Source organism: Uranotaenia lowii, chromosome 3 (genome assembly GCF_029784155.1).
Source record: "Uranotaenia lowii strain MFRU-FL chromosome 3, ASM2978415v1, whole genome shotgun sequence".
Lineage (NCBI taxonomy): Eukaryota > Metazoa > Arthropoda > Insecta > Diptera > Culicidae > Uranotaenia > Uranotaenia lowii.
The window spans coordinates 18,514,870-18,534,143 of NC_073693.1; the positions used below are offsets into that span (position 1 = coordinate 18,514,870).

Here is a 19,274-nt window from a genome sequence, read left to right on the forward strand (position 1 = left end):
AATTTTGACAATTTTGACAATTTTGACAATTTTGACAATTTTGACAATTTTGACAATTTTGACAATTTTGACAATTTTGACAATTTTGACAATTTTGACAATTTTGACAATTTTGACAATTTTGACAATTTTGACAATTTTGACAATTTTGACAATTTTGACAATTTTGACAATTTTGACAATTTTGACAATTTTGACAATTTTGACAATTTTGACAATTTTGACAATTTTGACAATTTTGACAATTTTGACAATTTTGACAATTTTGACAATTTTGACAATTTTGACAATTTTGACAATTTTGACAATTTTGACAATTTTGACAATTTTGACAATTTTGACAATTTTGACAATTTTGACAATTTTGACAATTTTGACAATTTTGACAATTTTGACAATTTTGACAATTTTGACAATTTTGACAATTTTGACAATTTTGACAATTTTGACAATTTTGACAATTTTGACAATTTTGACAATTTTGACAATTTTGACAATTTTGACAATTTTGACAATTTTGACAATTTTGACAATTTTGACAATTTTGACAATTTTGACAATTTTGACAATTTTGACAATTTTGACAATTTTGACAATTTTGACAATTTTGACAATTTTGACAATTTTGACAATTTTGACAATTTTGACAATTTTGACAATTTTGACAATTTTGACAATTTTGACAATTTTGACAATTTTGACAATTTTGACAATTTTGACAATTTTGACAATTTTGACAATTTTGACAATTCTGACAATTTTGACAATTTTGACAATTTTGACAATTTTGACAATTTTGACAATTTTGACAATTTTGACAATTTTGACAATTTTGACAATTTTGACAATTTTGACAATTTTGACAATTTTGACAATTTTGACAATTTTGACAATTTTGACAATTTTGACAATTTTGACAATTTTGACAATTTTGACAATTTTGACAATTTTGACAATTTTGACAATTTTGACAATTTTGACAATTTTGACAATTTTGACAATTTTGACAATTTTGACAATTTTGACAATTTTGACAATTTTGACAATTTTGACAATTTTGACAATTTTGACAATTTTGACAATTTTGACAATTTTGACAATTTTGACAATTTTGACAATTTTGACAATTTTGACAATTTTGACAATTTTGACAATTTTGACAATTTTGACAATTTTGACAATTTTGACAATTTTGACAATTTTGACAATTTTGACAATTCTGTCAGTTTTGACAATTTTGACAATTTTGACAACTTTAACAATTTTGACAAATATTATTTGTTTTTTTTTTAATTTCAGAGTTTTCTAGTATGTTCCGTGGGCCTTCTTAAAAGTAAAAAAAAGTCGTTTGGGTATTTATCTTCAATCTTCCTATAAATTTCTTTTATTATAGTTTAGTGTAAAAATTTCACCGTATTATTCTTTTTTTCCCAGTGTGACACCAGCCATACGCCTGGCATCGCTGCAGTTGATGCGTATAGGCATGACGTCAGTTTCATCGCACCAACACCAACTGCCAAGCTTTAACCGTACCTCGCCATACGCCTCAACGCGTAGAGGCATAAAGAGAAACTGCTAGCGAAGGCGTTTTTGCGTATAGGTAGCACGTTCGTTCAGTCAGTCGGTCTTTCTGGCATTCCCTTGGATCGACAGCTGAAATCGGAGCTTGTTAATCAAAACATACTCCGGTTCATTCTTCGGTTCTTCTGAGTTTGGTGCTTCTCAGTGTGAGTTAGTAGCTGTCCAGCATCGATAGACAAAACACTTAGGCTGACCAGACCAGTCAGTGATTCGATTTCATCATTGATATGATGAACAATCGAAGCCTTTAGGATTAGTCATCCGATTGCATTTTCCGCAAGCCGCGCTTTTAGTTAGACAGTGGGTTTCCTGATTGGGCTCTAGCTAGTCCGAAGTTCTTCCCCATTCAATCCATTCGGATTGCACTCAAGTGAGTATTTCGCTGATTATCTGATGGTGGATAAGTGGTAGATAGCACTATAGAATTAACGCCACTCGTGTTCGAGTTGAAGCTTTTTTTTCCGCTATCAAAAGTAAGCGATAAAAGTTGTGTGACGTCGTCGTCAGGCGTATGCGTTTTTCGAGTAAAATTATCAACATTTTTCGTTTCTTGTGGTTCTTTTTGGTTCACTGGTTCGTGACGACCTTGCTAGCTAACGTTATTTTATATCATCTTTCAGCCACCCTCAACCATTCTTCGTGTTTGAGAGAGCGTAAATCGTAGATCGTAGACTCAGCAGTGTTCTAATAAAAGACCATCAGCAACCAACCAACAAACCAGAAAAGATGGACATCTTCGTTCCGATTGCCATTTGCTTCATCCTGTTTGTGTTCTTCTCGTTGTGCGGCATGTGCTGCAAGAGGAGGCGCGACGCAGGTGCCGTCATTGCCAGTGAGTATACCTTTCCTGAATATCGGTAAATGATATTTAAAAAAAATCATGTCACATTTTCAGCACCGGTTGTCATCACCTCGACGCAGCATCACGTCGCTCCGTATCCGGTAACGCAGATTCCGAACCAAGCGGCCGGACCACCGATGATGCAGCAACATGCCACCGGAACCGGAGTCTATCCGATGCCGCAGCCAATGTGAGTACAACCCCTTTTGAAAAATTCTACCAGTAGCTAAGAAGATGTGTGAATCATTGATCCTGTTTACTTTTATTTGGGGGAATCCCATTTTTTGTGATTGTTTTTCCTGAAATGGTTAAGGAAGTTAAAGTGAATTGAGTTTAAGAGTTCGGTTTTCAGAACAAGTTTATTTCTCGATTAATTCAAATCGGAAACGTGAAACAGATAAGCTGAATCGTATTCGCCCCCTGATTAAACAAGAAAAAAAAAGAACAATAACTGTAGTAGCGAATTGTTGATAAGGCCATTATAAACGAGAGGGATTTAAACTTAACTTAGAGCAAACGATCGATTGAATCTCCCGTTGGCTTCTGTCGTCGAGTGAGTCAGCTGATAGTTAGTTAGTGATGGTTACAGATTTTTAAAATATCGCCGGTTATGATAATTTTTTTTTTTTATCAAAACATTCAAACCATCACGTTTTTTCCACACACTGCATCAGAAGATAACACCATAATGATTTGATCGAAAATATCTGAAACCTTGGAAAAGTAAACGAATGGATAAGCACAAAGATAAACAAAAAAACCCGATTTAATACACTTAACAGTGGATTGGAGCCTTTCTAACAGAGTGTAAGTTATATTTGGAAATATTTAAAATAATATAGAATACACATAATAGATTCCTTCCCTCTGCATCATATAAGTATGATTTCGGATATTCAAACACGAAAAATTCCGATCTCAATATAAAAAAATGATGCATAGTACGTTTTTTGGGGAAAAGCGAACTGGTATGTAAGGAGTTCATTTTATGTATGGAAAGAATGGTATTTAAACAGTTGAATTTCCGAAACTTATATCACGCTGAAATGGTGCCGTGGTAGCAACCAGAACTTTCACGATGCTGGTCACGGTTCGAATATTACTGTTTTTTTATGCTTTTTTTACTGAATATGTAAAACCAACTACAATATTGATGGATAGCCGTAACACGTGGCCTAGCATGATACCTTTTTTAGAGCTCAACCATGCATAAAACAAAAAAATTCTCACAAAAGGAGGGGAAAGTAATATGACTTTTAAATGATTAATCTCATTCTGGAAACTAAATCTGAAATCTTATTCTGATTCTAAAGTTTGAATTTTGAGTTACAACACTTAGTCTAATATTTGAATATAATTTCCAATTTCAAATTCCAGGTTGATCTTTAATCCGAATTCTTAATCAGAATTCTAAATCTGAATTCTCAATCTGAATTCTGAATCTGAATTCTGAATCTGAATTCTGAATCTGAATTCTGAATCTGAATTCTGAATCTGAATTCTGAATCTGAATTCTGAATCTGAATTCTGAATCTGAATTCTGAATCTGAATTCTGAATCTGAATTCTGAATCTGAATTCTGAATCTGAATTCTGAATCTGAATTCTGAATCTGAATTCTGAATCTGAATTCTGAATCTAAAATTCTGAATCTGAATTCTGAATCTGAATTCTGAATCTGAATTCTGAATCTGAATTCTGAATCTGAATTCTGAATCTGAATTCTGAATCTGAATTCTGAATCTGAATTCTGAATCTGAATTCTGAATCTGAATTCTGAATCTGAATTCTGAATCTGAATTCTGAATCTGAATTCTGAATCTGAATTCTGAATCTGAATTCTGAATCTGAATTCTGAATCTGAATTCTGAATCTGAATTCTGAATCTGAATTCTGAATCTGAATTCTGAATCTGAATTCTGAATCTGAATTCTGAATCTGAATTCTGAATCTGAATTCTGAATCTGAATTCTGAATCTGAATTCTGAATCTGAATTCTGAATCTGAATTCTGAATCTGAATTCTGAATCTGAATTCTGAATCTGAATTCTGAATCTGAATTCTGAATCTGAATTCTGAATCTGAATTCTGAATCTGAATTCTGAATCTGAATTCTGAATCTGAATTCTGAATCTGAATTCTGAATCTGAATTCTGAATCTGAATTCTGAATCTGAATTCTGAATCTGAATTCTGAATCTGAATTCTGAATCTGAATTCTGAATCTGAATTCTGAATCTGAATTCTGAATCTGAATTCTGAATCTGAATTCTGAATCTGAATTCTGAATCTGAATTCTGAATCTGAATTCTGAATCTGAATTCTGAATCTGAATTCTGAATCTGAATTCTGAATCTGAATTCTGAATCTGAATTCTGAATCTGAATTCTGAATCTGAATTCTGAATCTGAATTCTGAATCTGAATTCTGAATCTGAATTCTGAATCTGAATTCTGAATCTGAATTCTGAATCTGAATTCTGAATCTGAATTCTGAATCTGAATTCTGAATCTGAATTCTGAATCTGAATTCTGAATCTGAATTCTGAATCTGAATTCTGAATCTGAATTCTGAATCTGAATTCTGAATCTGAATTCTGAATCTGAATTCTGAATCTGAATTCTGAATCTGAATTCTGAATCTGAATTCTGAATCTGAATTCTGAATCTGAATTCTGAATCTGAATTCTGAATCTGAATTCTGAATCTGAATTCTGAATCTGAATTCTGAATCTGAATTCTGAATCTGAATTCTGAATCTGAATTCTGAATCTGAATTCTGAATCTGAATTCTGAATCTGAATTCTGAATCTGAATTCTGAATCTGAATTCTGAATCTGAATTCTGAATCTGAATTCTGAATCTGAATTCTGAATCTGAATTCTGAATCTGAATTCTGAATCTGAATTCTGAATCTGAATTCTGAATCTGAATTCTGAATCTGAATTCTGAATCTGAATTCTGAATCTGAATTCTGAATCTGAATTCTGAATCTGAATTCTGAATCTGAATTCTGAATCTGAATTCTGAATCTGAATTCTGAATCTGAATTCTGAATCTGAATTCTGAATCTGAATTCTGAATCTGAATTCTGAATCTGAATTCTGAATCTGAATTCTGAATCTGAATTCTGAATCTGAATTCTGAATCTGAATTCTGAATCTGAATTCTGAATCTGAATTCTGAATCTGAATTCTGAATCTGAATTCTGAATCTGAATTCTGAATCTGAATTCTGAATCTGAATTCTGAATCTGAATTCTGAATCTGAATTCTGAATCTGAATTCTGAATCTGAATTCTGAATCTGAATTCTGAATCTGAATTCTGAATCTGAATTCTGAATCTGAATTCTGAATCTGAATTCTGAATCTGAATTCTGAATCTGAATTCTGAATCTGAATTCTGAATCTGAATTCTGAATCTGAATTCTGAATCTGAATTCTGAATCTGAATTCTGAATCTGAATTCTGAATCTGAATTCTGAATCTGAATTCTGAATCTGAATTCTGAATCTGAATTCTGAATCTGAATTCTGAATCTGAATTCTGAATCTGAATTCTGAATCTGAATTCTGAATCTGAATTCTGAATCTGAATTCTGAATCTGAATTCTGAATCTGAATTCTGAATCTGAATTCTGAATCTGAATTCTGAATCTGAATTCTGAATCTGAATTCTGAATCTGAATTCTGAATCTGAATTCTGAATCTGAATTCTGAATCTGAATTCTGAATCTGAATTCTGAATCTGAATTCTGAATCTGAATTCTGAATCTGAATTCTGAATCTGAATTCTGAATCTGAATTCTGAATCTGAATTCTGAATCTGAATTCTGAATCTGAATTCTGAATCTGAATTCTGAATCTGAATTCTGAATCTGAATTCTGAATCTGAATTCTGAATCTGAATTCTGAATCTGAATTCTGAATCTGAATTCTGAATCTGAATTCTGAATCTGAATTCTGAATCTGAATTCTGAATCTGAATTCTGAATCTGAATTCTGAATCTGAATTCTGAATCTGAATTCTGAATCTGAATTCTGAATCTGAATTCTGAATCTGAATTCTGAATCTGAATTCTGAATCTGAATTCTGAATCTGAATTCTGAATCTGAATTCTGAATCTGAATTCTGAATCTGAATTCTGAATCTGAATTCTGAATCTGAATTCTGAATCTGAATTCTGAATCTGAATTCTGAATCTGAATTCTGAATCTGAATTCTGAATCTGAATTCTGAATCTGAATTCTGAATCTGAATTCTGAATCTGAATTCTGAATCTGAATTCTGAATCTGAATTCTGAATCTGAATTCTGAATCTGAATTCTGCATCTGAATTCTGAATCTGAATTCTGAATCTGAATATGAGTTCTGAATCTGAATATGAGTTCTGAATCTGAATTTTGAATTCTGAATTCTGAATCCTGAATTTTAATTCCTAAACATGTATCCCGATTTTGAAAACTGAATCTGAATTCTGCATCTGAAATTGAATCTAAATTATGTATGAGTATGTAGAAATGAAAAAAAAACCTAAATTCATTCTTCAACACGGGTAAAAAAACGAGGGTCATAAAATCTTCATATAAATCCCCCCCAACGCAGTTTTCTGTACGGCTCTGCATTTTGTTGACACCCGGCATGGCTATAGACACTATAATTTCATATATGAAATTATAGTGTCTATAGGCATGGCGGACTCTGAAGGAAACGCCCATCCGTTATTTGCTGCATTGAAAAGCAAGAAGTGTAAGATATAAACACTGTTGCCGTATTCGCCCCAGCAGACTGAGAAACTGCCCAGACCACGGTGCGTCTTAGTAATGCCTTTTACCTATTTGAGTTTGAGCCACTCTTAGTCAAGCGTGCCGATGGTTTATTGGATAGCGTTTGCGACTTGGGATCTGAAGAATTTTGGTTCTATTCCCGATTAAATAAATTTTAATTTTTTATTTTGATTATCTCTAATTTATAAATGATTGCTGGTGCTGCTGCTTCGAGGCGCCACTAGCAACTTTTTTTTATGCCATAATAAGTATGATATGTATTTGGTAAAGAAAACGGTTTCAACTATTTTGTTTTTTTCCCGTTTTTGAAAGGGTTGTGTAGAAAAAAAAATGCATTCTTTTGAGACTAAAATCATTTTAATTGTGCAGCCCAGTTTCGCAAAAACGTTCTTGACATTTTTAAAATGGCACATACAAATCCACGGACATCAACAGAACTCGTCGAGCTGAGTCGATAGGTACCTATAAAGGTATGTCTAAGACCCATAATTAATGATCTCCCCAATCGACCGATAACCAAACCTTTCTGTTAGAAAGGCAAAAAGGTACCAAACCATGTCTAGTAAGTTTTTTTGAGGGAAAGCGAACTGGCATTTTAGGAGTTTGTTTTATAGAAGGAAGGACTGGTATTTAAAATGTTTAATTCTCTTTGAAATCGTAAGCTGACGTGGAGTTGTGGTAGCGTTCCAAACTCTCGCGCAGCTGGTCACAAGTTTGATTCTTGCTGATTTATTTTGAAATTTTTTCAACTCGATAGATCAAACCAACTACAGTGTTGATGGCTAGCGGTTACGCGTGGCTTGGATGATACCTTTTTTAGAGCTCAACCATGCGTAATACAAAATATTCCCACAAAACTTCCCCTACCCTATTCAGAATCTGAATTTTCAATCTGAATCTGAATTTTGGATATGAGTTCTTAATCTGAATTCTTAAGATATTTTAAGAAAAGTTAACCGCCGTTCATTGATTTTTGTAAATTTGTGTTTCGGCATACCGGTGAAAATTTATGTTCTTGGAGAAAAAATGTCAGAATTGAAACTTGATAATGATGAATAGATAGTGAGGAGAAAATTTACAGATGTTCTGATGAATCTAAATTTTACATCTACATTCAGAATTCTGAAATCTAAATTCTGAATCTCAATTATGTATGAGTATGCTGAATGATCAAGTATGGTTAAAAAAAACAAGGTCTAAAATCTTCGAATGAATTCCCCCCAACGCAGTTTTCTGTACGGCTCTGCTTTTTGTTAATGCCCGAACATAGGTCTCTGAAGGGAAGGAAACGGTAAGCCGCCATTTGCTGCATTGAAAAGCTAAACGTGTTAATTATATTTTCCGCTGTTGCCGTATTTGCACCAGCAGACTGAGAATCTGCCCAGAAAACGGAGCGTCTTAGTAATACCTGTAACCCATTTCAGTTTTAGCGTCTCAATCTTAAGCGTACCAATAGCCTATTGGATAGCGTTGGTGACTTATGAGATGAAGGTTTTGGAATCGATTCTCATGACCGAATTTTTTTTTTTGTTATCATCAATATAATCGAATAATTGCTGGTGCTGCTGCTTCGAGGCGCCACTAGCAACTTTTTTTTATGCCATAATTTGTATAATATGCATTTCGTAAAAAACTTGTTTCAACTATTTTGTTTTTTTCCCGTTTTTGAAAGGGTTGTGTAGAAAAAAAATGCATTCTTTTGAGACTAAAATCATTTTAATTGTGCAGCCCAGTTTCGCAAAAACGTTCTTGACATTTTCAAAATGGCACATACAAATCCACAGACATCAACAGAACTCGTCGAGCTGAGTCGATAGGTACCTATAAAGGTATGCCTAAGACCCATAATTAATGATCTCCCCAATCGACCGATAACCAAACCTTTCTGTAAGAAAGGCAAAACGAAGGTATATCGATGTTTGAAGCCTGCGGACTTATTCGGTACTTCAGCACTAATTCTTTTAACAAATAACAGCAGTTTACGTAATTTTAAGTGGCAAAACATTTTATCACTATCAGAGATAATGATAATTTCCAAACGGAAGGAAATTATCAAAACAATTCCTTTTCATGCACGGATATAGGGCAGAAATTTACAGTTAACGTTTTTTCGAGAATTTACTACATCGTGATATCTTCCTAATAGGGGTAAATTAGGGACGATTACTTGGAAAGTTTTAAAAATATTTTTTCTGGAAAAAATATTTTTGCTAGAGGCAAATTAGGTAAACCGATTTTTTTTAAATGTTTTCAATATATCCATTTTTGTTTTAACAGGTATCATACTCGAACTCATAATTTGGGAAATTTATTATTTAAAGCTGTGCTAATGGAGTAAGGTGGGGTAAAAGTACGTTTTGAGTAAGGTTGCGAAATCTCATGAGATTGAGATTTTTTTGAGTGAGATTTTCCCTTTTTGAATCTCAGTGTGATGCTAGGTAATCTCATCGTGAGTATCACAAACGGTTCTTGTCTTGAATGTCAACGCTTTCTCAGACTGAGAATCACGAGCAGAAAAACTACTTTTTGGAAGGCAGAGATGCCATGGAATAATATTTGTGCAAGCTCTTGAACAATGAAACAAGTTTTATAGTTCAGAAAAAGCTGAACTTTCTACGACTTTTTAAAAACTGTCAGTTATACTTGATGAATGTTAAAGGCCAGTTATACTTTTTTTTAAACATTTTTATAGAGAACATACTATTAAAAGCTCAGTACAATCAGGTTGATGATAAGAATTTCTTTTTATTTTATGTATGTCTTAAGCAAAGTTGCGAAATCTCGTTCAGTTAATATTTTATCGAGTGAGGTTCTTCCTTTTTGAATCTCAGTGTGAAACGTTAACGTTGATTGTGAATGAAAGTTTTGATTTTAAAACATCTTTCTGAAGAATGTATTATCATGACTTGTAAGAATCTGATTATAATATTTATGTCTTAGTTTTATGAAAGTTTTACAGAATGAGCAAAAAGTTTTAATGACCAAAAATGTTGATGAGTCTCGCTCGTATTCAGAGGATTTAAGACATGCAAGTTATGAAATTGTATTTCCTACAGTAATGTACTTTTAAATCTCTTAAAAACGTTGATGCAAAGTTTTGTAATCATGGAAAAGAACCGCAAACATTGAAATGCCCAAGCTCAAAATTCTTCAAAAAACCCCCAATGGCCTCATGTGCTTGCCAGAAAAAAAACATCTCAAATCTTCTGGACATTACAAGATGCTATAAAAAATATAGCAAAATCTGAATAGCTAAATATTTGATTATTATAAATATTAACACAAAGAGTACCGCAAAGACAACTAAGCTGGGACACACTAAAATTCAGAATTAAAATTATAAGGATCCACTGGGCCTAATTTTACAAATTTAGTAGCTTTGAATTACCGAAAAATTTTTTGTCAATTTTGCAGAAAAAAGTTTTATGATTTTATTTATAGCATTCGAGCTATGCTTTGCTTTTACTTGTAGCGGCAACCTTAAAAACGAAGTTGAAATTTATAGGTAGCTATGTAGAGTTTTAATATAAATGAAGAAAACAGTTTCTCAATCTTCCAAACAAATTAAATCTTAAAATATAAAAATTAAAAAAAGATTGTTACCAACGAAAAACCATTCCAATTAAAACGCATGGCATCCCAGCTTATGCAACCGGCTGAAATCGACCACATATGAAAAGCATTTATGAACCAAATAAAAAGTAATAAAGAAATATCAAAATTTTCCCTTTCAAATGAAAGCGGCGCACAGTGGGGCAGACCTGACCAATCGATGGTCAAAACCTCATATCTTTTTTAAATGAAATCCTACTGGTTTGAAGTCTTCTGAAAAGTTGTTCATCTGATCAAAATCTTTAAGTTAATGTAATTTTTTTTCATCTAAATGTTGTGAAATTTGATTTAGATAACTTTGTTTAGCTTATTTTCCTTATCAACTTGAAGGCTACTCAGTCGATCGGCGTGAAAATGATCATGTAAGGGTTTTTAGGACCGTTAATAAGTTAAATGATGCTTTAAGATCCCTCCCATCACAAGAATGGCGGGTCTCCATACAAATGTTACCAGAAAATCTACAAAACTCTTGAATAAATAATGCAAATGGACCCAAATTTGCCAAGAAAGAAATGCATGTTATTTTAGCGCTTATTTGAGACCAATTTGTTCTCTGGAAGAAGGAGATTTCATAAAAATGGTACCGTAAACTGGGGGAACTTTGATCAGCGGGGTAACTTTGATCAACATGAAATTTTTGCAGATAATCATCATTAACTAAGTATAAAGTTAAAATATCTGAAAATTGTTTACTACGTTTGAAAGCCTGTAAATTGAGTTACAAATAAGCTAAATTTGGTTTCTATTATAAGATTTTTTATATTACTTAAAATATAATTTCAAAATCTTAAAATATTTGGTTTTTGGAAGGCTCACAAACAAACATCTCTTCTGATCAAATTTAAGCATTTAGGAGCAAATGGGTTGTTTAATGTGAAAATTCAACTTTTTTCTTGGTTTAGGTTAAGTTTAAGCGTTGTTTTCATGGTCATTTGATGATAATTTTTGGATATTGAAAAAAAAAAAACAATCATTTTCCGTGAAAAAGCCCATATAGAAAAAATGGCTAAAAACCCTATCAAATGATTAAGTTTGAAGAAAAAAAGAACATGGGAACAGTACGAGGATTTAGGGAATTGCATGAAGGTAGAATTTTATTTGTTTTTGGGGCCAAAAAATATTAAGAAATGTTTATAATTTCTGCCCCTAAATGTATGCAGTAACATTGTCTATTTTTCGAGCATATTTGTTTTTGAAAGAAAACGTTGTAAAATTAAATTGAGTCCAAACAAAAAATTACTGATATCGATGTTTTGAGCTGGTAGGAACCTGACAAGGAACAAATCAAGCAAATTGAACCAAATTGAACCGAATTTGACCTCTGAGGGTACGACAAATCGTTTATTATGATGGCCTAAAACTCATTCCATCTATGAAACGAATGCTTCCATACAAATTAAATATGAACAATATTAATGAAATTTTGTTCTAAGTGTCATATCAGTGTGATCAGTGGTAACAGAACAAATAAGTTCAGACAATGAAGCCATAAACTCATATTGGTACCTTATATAAGTAGCTAATGGATCAAGTAGGCTGTTACTCAATATGACAGCAATAAACATGGTTGCATTGTTTTTTTTTAAATATCCAAACATTCAGTGTGTAAATAATTTCTATTTTATTTTTGAGTAAAACTTTAAGATCTCTACAAAAAATGTTGAATAAAAATTAAGTTAGTTAACAGATAGGTACTCAAAATCTGACCGAAAAGGATTTGAGAAGGTTATAGAAAGTTCATATTCCAAAGAATCTTATCTGCTTGTCTGTAAATAAATATAACTTTTAAAAAACAAAATAGTATTATCAAACTAAGAGGAAAATAAATTAAAAAAAAATTAAATTTAAAATTTTCAAATTTGATTCAGTTCAAGTTTTTATAGCAAAAACCATTATCAAAAGCAATTCCACAAGTACGAAAATTGTGAATAATTTTTGAATAGGCAAAAAGTGGCAACTAGTTTTTGTTTTGTTGGATAGCTGAGACTTCCATTTAAATGCTCGAGTTGAAATGAGAGTGGGGTAACGTGGGGTAACATGTTTTCCAGATGTCCCAATATGATAAAAATTCGTAATTTTTCAACGTTACACGTTTATGCTCGTTAAAAAAATTACGATTTTTTTTCAATTCTTCAAACTCGAATAAATAAATTTCATATTATTCTGAACACATCCATGTTAATTTTTTTTTATTTCTTCAAGAAATAAAATTTTAGTGGAGTATTGAACATATTTTTTTGTTTTTGCGATAAAATGCAACAGCACCAAACCCCAACTTCATCTACGTAGATAATAGTATGAAACAACGAATTTTAAGTTTTGTTTCACTGATTTGTGATCGGTGTAATGTCCAGCTACTGAAAAGCATAAATTTATGATGAATTTTTAAAATTTACAAAAGGGGGTTTTGGCCAAGCTTTCATAGGGCCTGCCCCACTGTGCGGCGGTTTGTAGCTTCTATCCCAACGGTTAATCTTTTATATTTCAATTTAAAAAAGGCATTTTAGTGATTTTTTATGCATTTTAACGATTTTCTTTTTCAAGATAAGGAAAGCCAGTTTTATTTGCACCGGCTCACAGATCTTTTTCAAATATTATCTCGACTCACGTGATGTTTGAAATTCCCTGTGGGAAATTTCTGAAGTAGAAAACATGATCGTTGCACCAAAAAGTAGGATATGATTCATACCAGCCTATCTAATGTCCGATAAATTCACTTATTCTATTAAGAGCGTTTCCAGAAGATTTATAGAATTCTAAATAGAAAAAAGAATATGACAGAAATAATAATGTGCCATTGAATATTAAGATTGGTCAAATATTATTTTACTACCATTTGAAGTAATTGTAAAATCGCTTCTTTTGTTAAGCGGCCCTACTTCTAATTTTTTGATTATTATCTTATGAGCTTTTAGACTAAGCTTGCCAGATTGCCCGGTTTTATCCGGGTTTGCCCGGATATTTGATGCAAAATTTCGAGAAAGTCCGGTCCGGCCCGGTTGCCCGGATAACGTGAAAAAAGTCCGGATATTGCCCGGATTTTTTTCACAATTTTCACAAAGAAACCAAAAAAAATCAAAGTTTTTGAGTAAGTTTCAGCAAAATCGATTAACGGTATGAAAATTTTTAACGGTTGTTTCAAATAATTTCGCTGATTTACTTTTATCAACCTTTAAATATTTAAGTGTTCCAAAAAGTTTTTGGAAGTCTGCAATTACATTAATAAAATATTAATTTCATTTTTTTGCATTTTTTCTTTGCTTTTAAATATAATAACACCTGAATTTTGCCCGGTTTTTGCCCGGTTTTTGGATTTGAAAAATTTAAATTTATGCCCGGATTTTGCCAGGTTTTTTCGAAAAAATGCCCGGCATTGCTAGGCCCGGATGGGAATGGAAAAAATTCTGGCAACCTTATTTTAGACACATGTATCAGAAATGAATTGTTCTTTAATTATCATAGCTGGATTTTTTTTTAACGATTTTTGAGTACGTTTAAAAAAGCCCTTTAAAAGAAATTCGTGAAACCCTTGGAAAAAACACTGTTCAATTTTATTAAAATTGCTAGTTTAGACTGTTAATTGATCATTCACAGCCTAGTACATAATTTTGAAGTGGTTTTTGTGAAATCGGGAATGTTAAGATTGGTTTCGAAAATTGGTTTTCTCAACGGTTGTTCCGGATCTTTTACAGTCTCTAAGTGACTATTACTGTCAAAAATTCGGCAGATAATTGCACTACCAATGAGTAGTTTGGAACAGAGCAGGGATGTCAAGGACCAAGGACGTTTAAAAAAAGATCGTTTGAAAAGAGATTTAAATAAAAGTTGAAACAAAGGACAGCTTATCACTGACATCACGGCTTCTATTTTTTCATTTAGTTGATATAAAAAAGTAGGTTTTAATTCTGAATGTATAGATGCATATTTGTTAGAATACAAGATCTTTATTAATATTTCCAAATTTAGATATCCTTCACTCGTACACAACATGCTCTGAAGAAGGGACCGCATGAAATTTGATGACTGTGATCATATTACAGTTCAACATATGTTTTTTTTGTATGTCAACAGCCGAGAAAATACAAAAAAAACCTAAAAATTTTGAGTTTTGACCTTTTTTTGTAAAAATTTAAGCCCTTGAGAGTTAAAACAAATATCGATTTTTATATTAATGTATTCTATGTTTAGCTAACTAAGCATATTTTACTGATTTCAAATAGCCAGAAAATCGATTAGAAATGTTGCTTTTAATCCCGTATTATGTTGTTGCTTTTAATTTAAAAAAAAAAACAACAAAACGTCAACGACTGAATTTTATATTTTTTTATTTAAGTCGTCTTGACTATGAAATTATGTTATAAATTGTTTTGTACCAAAGCGCCGTATTTGCAAATAATATTATTAAATTAAAGTGTTGCTTTCAACATTTATAAGGTAGTGTGTTGTGTACATAGACACTTTTTAAAACATAGATACCACGAGCTTTAACACTTTCGTTATTAAAAAGTTTCAATTAACTCCAATCATTAAAGCGCTCTTATTTTATTTATATCAAAGCGTTTGGAGTCGATCAACTTGGCGTGTCGCTAGTGTGAAAAGCTAATCACATTATATGATACATTCAAATATTCCATAGATTCGTTACAAATTTAACTGTGGTCAAAAAATAGTAGGGGAAAAGTGGGGAATATAGCTGAAGATTTCTCTAATGGTATTCTGAATTTCTGATTTTTTTTCTAGATGTGATGCTCAGTGAATTTCGTTTGACATCGAAAGCTTTGAGCATCACAACGAAATTCATTGTGCTGCTTAATTGATACTCATCACGGTGAGTATCAATTTCAAATGATTATCTGAATTCTCGCAAGTTTTGAGATTAACACAAACTGAGAACGGTAAAAATCAAAACTCTGGCGTGGTTTGATGATGATTTAGACTGCCTACATTCAGACATAAGAAAGTTGTTTTTTTTGCACAATTATGTAATAGTTAACCCTCATCTGTCCCAAATTATTGTGAACCCAATAATTGTAAAAAAATCTTTTGAAAAAAAGAAAAAAAAAATGATGAGTAGTTATGCCTACGGGAGAAAGAATTTGAAGGAAATTCTACTTCCGCGGGCTTTTCCCTATCTCAAAAAAAGAAAAAAAAAGGAATTTTACCCTTTACAGTCCCTGGGGTGTCAATTTGACACTCCTAACTGAAATCAATATATCTCTCTTGTTTCCCATCCGATTTTTACAAAAATTTTAGTTTTGGAGACTAATCTTACTTAAGGGGGGGTAGGGTCTAACACTTTCAAAAAATCGATTTTTTTATTTTTTTATTTTCTTATTGTAAAACATTTCAAGAATGTTGTGTCAAATTTTCAAGTCAATTGAAGCAAAACTGTAGAAATGATAGGCCTTTATCTCCTCCTATCTAATACTGCAAGAAAGCAAGAGCAGAAACTTCAAACGCGTTTTTCTCGAAAGCACGTTTTTAAAGTCCGTGGACATCGTCATTTGAAAACTACTTATCCGATTCTTTTCAAATTTGGAACATATTTTCTACATATAAAATACCAGACCCCAACGTTTTTCTCTTTTTTTTTACTTTGGGGAGATTTCTCAGATTAAAAAATGGCGAATTTTTTCGTGAAAAATCGTAGTTTTTACTTCAAACAGCCACAAAAATTTCATAAAAAAATTTTAAGTTAAATAAAAACGTTGGGGTCCAGAAAAACTTCTATTAAAAATATTTTGCTCTGATTTTTTGACTTCAGGTGATTCTGTGCTGAGATACAGTGTCCACCGCAAATACTGTTTTCTAAAAGGCATCCTCGAAACTGCTTCGTCACCGGCTCATTTTTCAATATTTTTCTACGAAAAAATTACTAAATGTTCTTTTAACAATGCTTTGTATAATGCATAAAATTTGAATACATTTGTTTGAAAGATAGCTCTAGAAAAAAATCGTGAAAATGGTGTTTTTTTTTACCCGTTATACCCTATTCGACTGTTTTTTTTAATTAAATTTCAATAAAAATTTGAACCAATGTCTAAAACATTTTCGTAAACAAATCTGGTAAGGTTTTGAACCTGAGTGATGACGATATTATGTTCTATTTGTTCTGTGGCCAAATCAAAATCTTAGAGCAAGTTCACTGGTGTTGGGAAAAAGTGGTAGAAATTTTGACATTTTGAAAATTTTACCATGCAAAAATGTTTTCAAGATCTTGGGGCGTTGTATTTTTTTACAACACTGTTTCTATTTCAGCCGTATGTGATAGAAATATTGCTATTTTTGCATCACAGCATGCGAAAATACAACACGTGTTGTAAAAAAACTAGAAGGCCACAGATCTTGAAAATGTTTTTACATGACAAAACTTTCAAAATGTGCCGTAAGTGTCAAAATTTCTACCACTTTTTCCCAACACCAGTAAACTTGCTTTAAGAGATTTTGCCACAGAATACTTCATGTTCGTCTTCATCCGGTTTGTCCATTCATTTTTCTTTCACACGAAATTCACAAGTATGTTATGCTTTTTTTTAAATGGCATTCAAATGTCTACAGCCTAAAGAGCGATTTGGCCTGTCAACTTGAGGAATCTACAATCCTTACTTTTTTTTAACATAATAACTGACTTTTTCTGGATTTTTTTTTTAAATATTCTCTTTTTTTGTACAACTCCATGCCGGGAGCCGAATATCCTCGGCAGCAGCAGCCAATGCAACAGCAACAGATGTACCCGGCCCAGCAAGGGATGCCAATGCCGATGCCGATGCCCCAACCGGGTGGCATTTCCGCTCCAATGGCTCCTCCGGTAGCCGCCCAGGCCATGATGGATCCCCCGAGCTACGATCAGGTCGTTACGGAAAACTATCCTCGCCAGGCTGCCTACAACCCTCACTATACCGGTGGCCAATAAAGATAAACCCAACTGTAGATAGTCGATGGGGACGAGTTTCTAGAAACCCTGATGCCTGACCACTTTCGGAAAACCAAATCTTCCGGTTCCGGTTCCGGGTTTTGACTGTCGTGCAAAATAAGGGAGAGATGAGTCGATTGCGTGTTCCTGGTTAGGTTTTGTGGCTTATTATTTTATAAATTATTATTCTAAACGCCATATTAACATAGTTCGTTATCGCGAAATATTTATAATAGGTTCGATTAAGACTGTTCTTCGTCTTTTTCTTCCAATTCAGAATGAAAGTGAGAGGAAGCAACAGTAATTATTAGGTTTTTAACTTATCGATAGGACAAACTCGGTCAGTGCTTAAGTATTTGCTAGAGTACTGATAATAGCGCGCGCAAATGAGTGTTGTTGTGATACGTGTAAATCAATTGAGATCAAATACCGAACACCGTACGGCAAAGTGAAGATGCTAGGAAAAAATATTATTATAATTGAACGTTGTAGCTTTTAATTTTTTTTACTGCTGCTCAGGCTGAGTGAAGTGAGGCTTTGAGGAGAGTTAAATTAAATAAACACAGAACCAGTTCGAGAACGTTCATTCAATGTTCATGTCATATTTTAAGGAATCGTTGCATTGATACCAAAAAAGTGGACTTATGGTCGTGTATGAAATGCATGCTAATCAATGTCGGCATAAAATTAATAGTGTTAAAACGTAAGTCAAGAAAAAATATACCCATTTTTCTAACATAAAAACAATGATGTTTTAATCAATCTTGGACAAAAAAGGATTAATTTCTCCAGTTTCAAATTTTTCATTTTTTTTTGCTTTTTTAAAAGTAATGTTGTCCTTTTGTCATTTTTGTCATTTTTGTCATTTTTGTCATTTTTGTCATTTTTGTCATTTTTGTCATTTTTGTCATTTTTGTCATTTTTGTCATTTTTGTCATTTTTGTCATTTTTGTCATTTTTGTCATTTTTGTCATTTTTGTCATTTTTGTCATTTTTGTCATTTTTGTCATTTTTGTCATTTTTGTCATTTTTGTCATTTTTGTCATTTTTGGCATTTTTGTCATTTTTGTCATTTTTGTCATTTTTGTCATTTTTGTCATTTTTGTCATTTTTGTCATTTTTGTCATTTTTGTCATTTTTGTCATTTTTGTCATTTTTGTCATTTTTGTCATTTTTGTCATTTTTGTCATTTTTGTCATTTTTGTCATTTTTGTCATTTTTGTCATTTTTGTCATTTTTGTCATTTTTGTCATTTTTGTCATTTTTGTCATTTTTGTCATTTTTGTCATTTTTGTCATTTTTGTCATTTTTGTCATTTTTGTCATTTTTGTCATTTTTGCCATTTTTGTCATTTTTGTCATTTTTGTCATTTTTGTCATTTTTGTCATTTTTGTCATTTTTGTCATTTTTGTCATTTTTGTCATTTTTGTCATTTTTGTCATTTTTGTCATTTTTGTCATTTTTGTCATTTTTGTCATTTTTGTCATTTTTGTCATTTTTGTCATTTTTGTCATTTTTGTCATTTTTGTCATTTTTGTCATTT

General features: G+C 32.1%; 1 protein-coding gene across 2 annotated transcripts; it reads left to right on the plus strand.

Moving 5' to 3' along the window:
- Positions 1–1,678: 1,678 nt before the first annotated feature.
- On the plus strand, positions 1,679–18,439 carry LOC129756509 (uncharacterized). 2 transcript variants are annotated; one of them, XM_055753415.1, is made up of 4 exons: positions 1,679–1,951; positions 2,202–2,413; positions 2,477–2,611; positions 17,484–18,439. In XM_055753415.1, exons 2-4 carry the CDS (start codon positions 2,308–2,310, stop codon positions 17,729–17,731), a joined length of 489 nt encoding a protein of 162 aa, XP_055609390.1. In that variant the 5' UTR covers positions 1,679–1,951; positions 2,202–2,307; the 3' UTR covers positions 17,732–18,439. The 2 variants fall into 2 exon arrangements, with proteins under 2 accessions (XP_055609390.1, XP_055609391.1); XM_055753416.1 differs by lacking the exon at positions 1,679–1,951 and adding an exon at positions 2,017–2,105.
- The last annotated feature ends 835 nt before the right edge of the window (positions 18,440–19,274 follow it).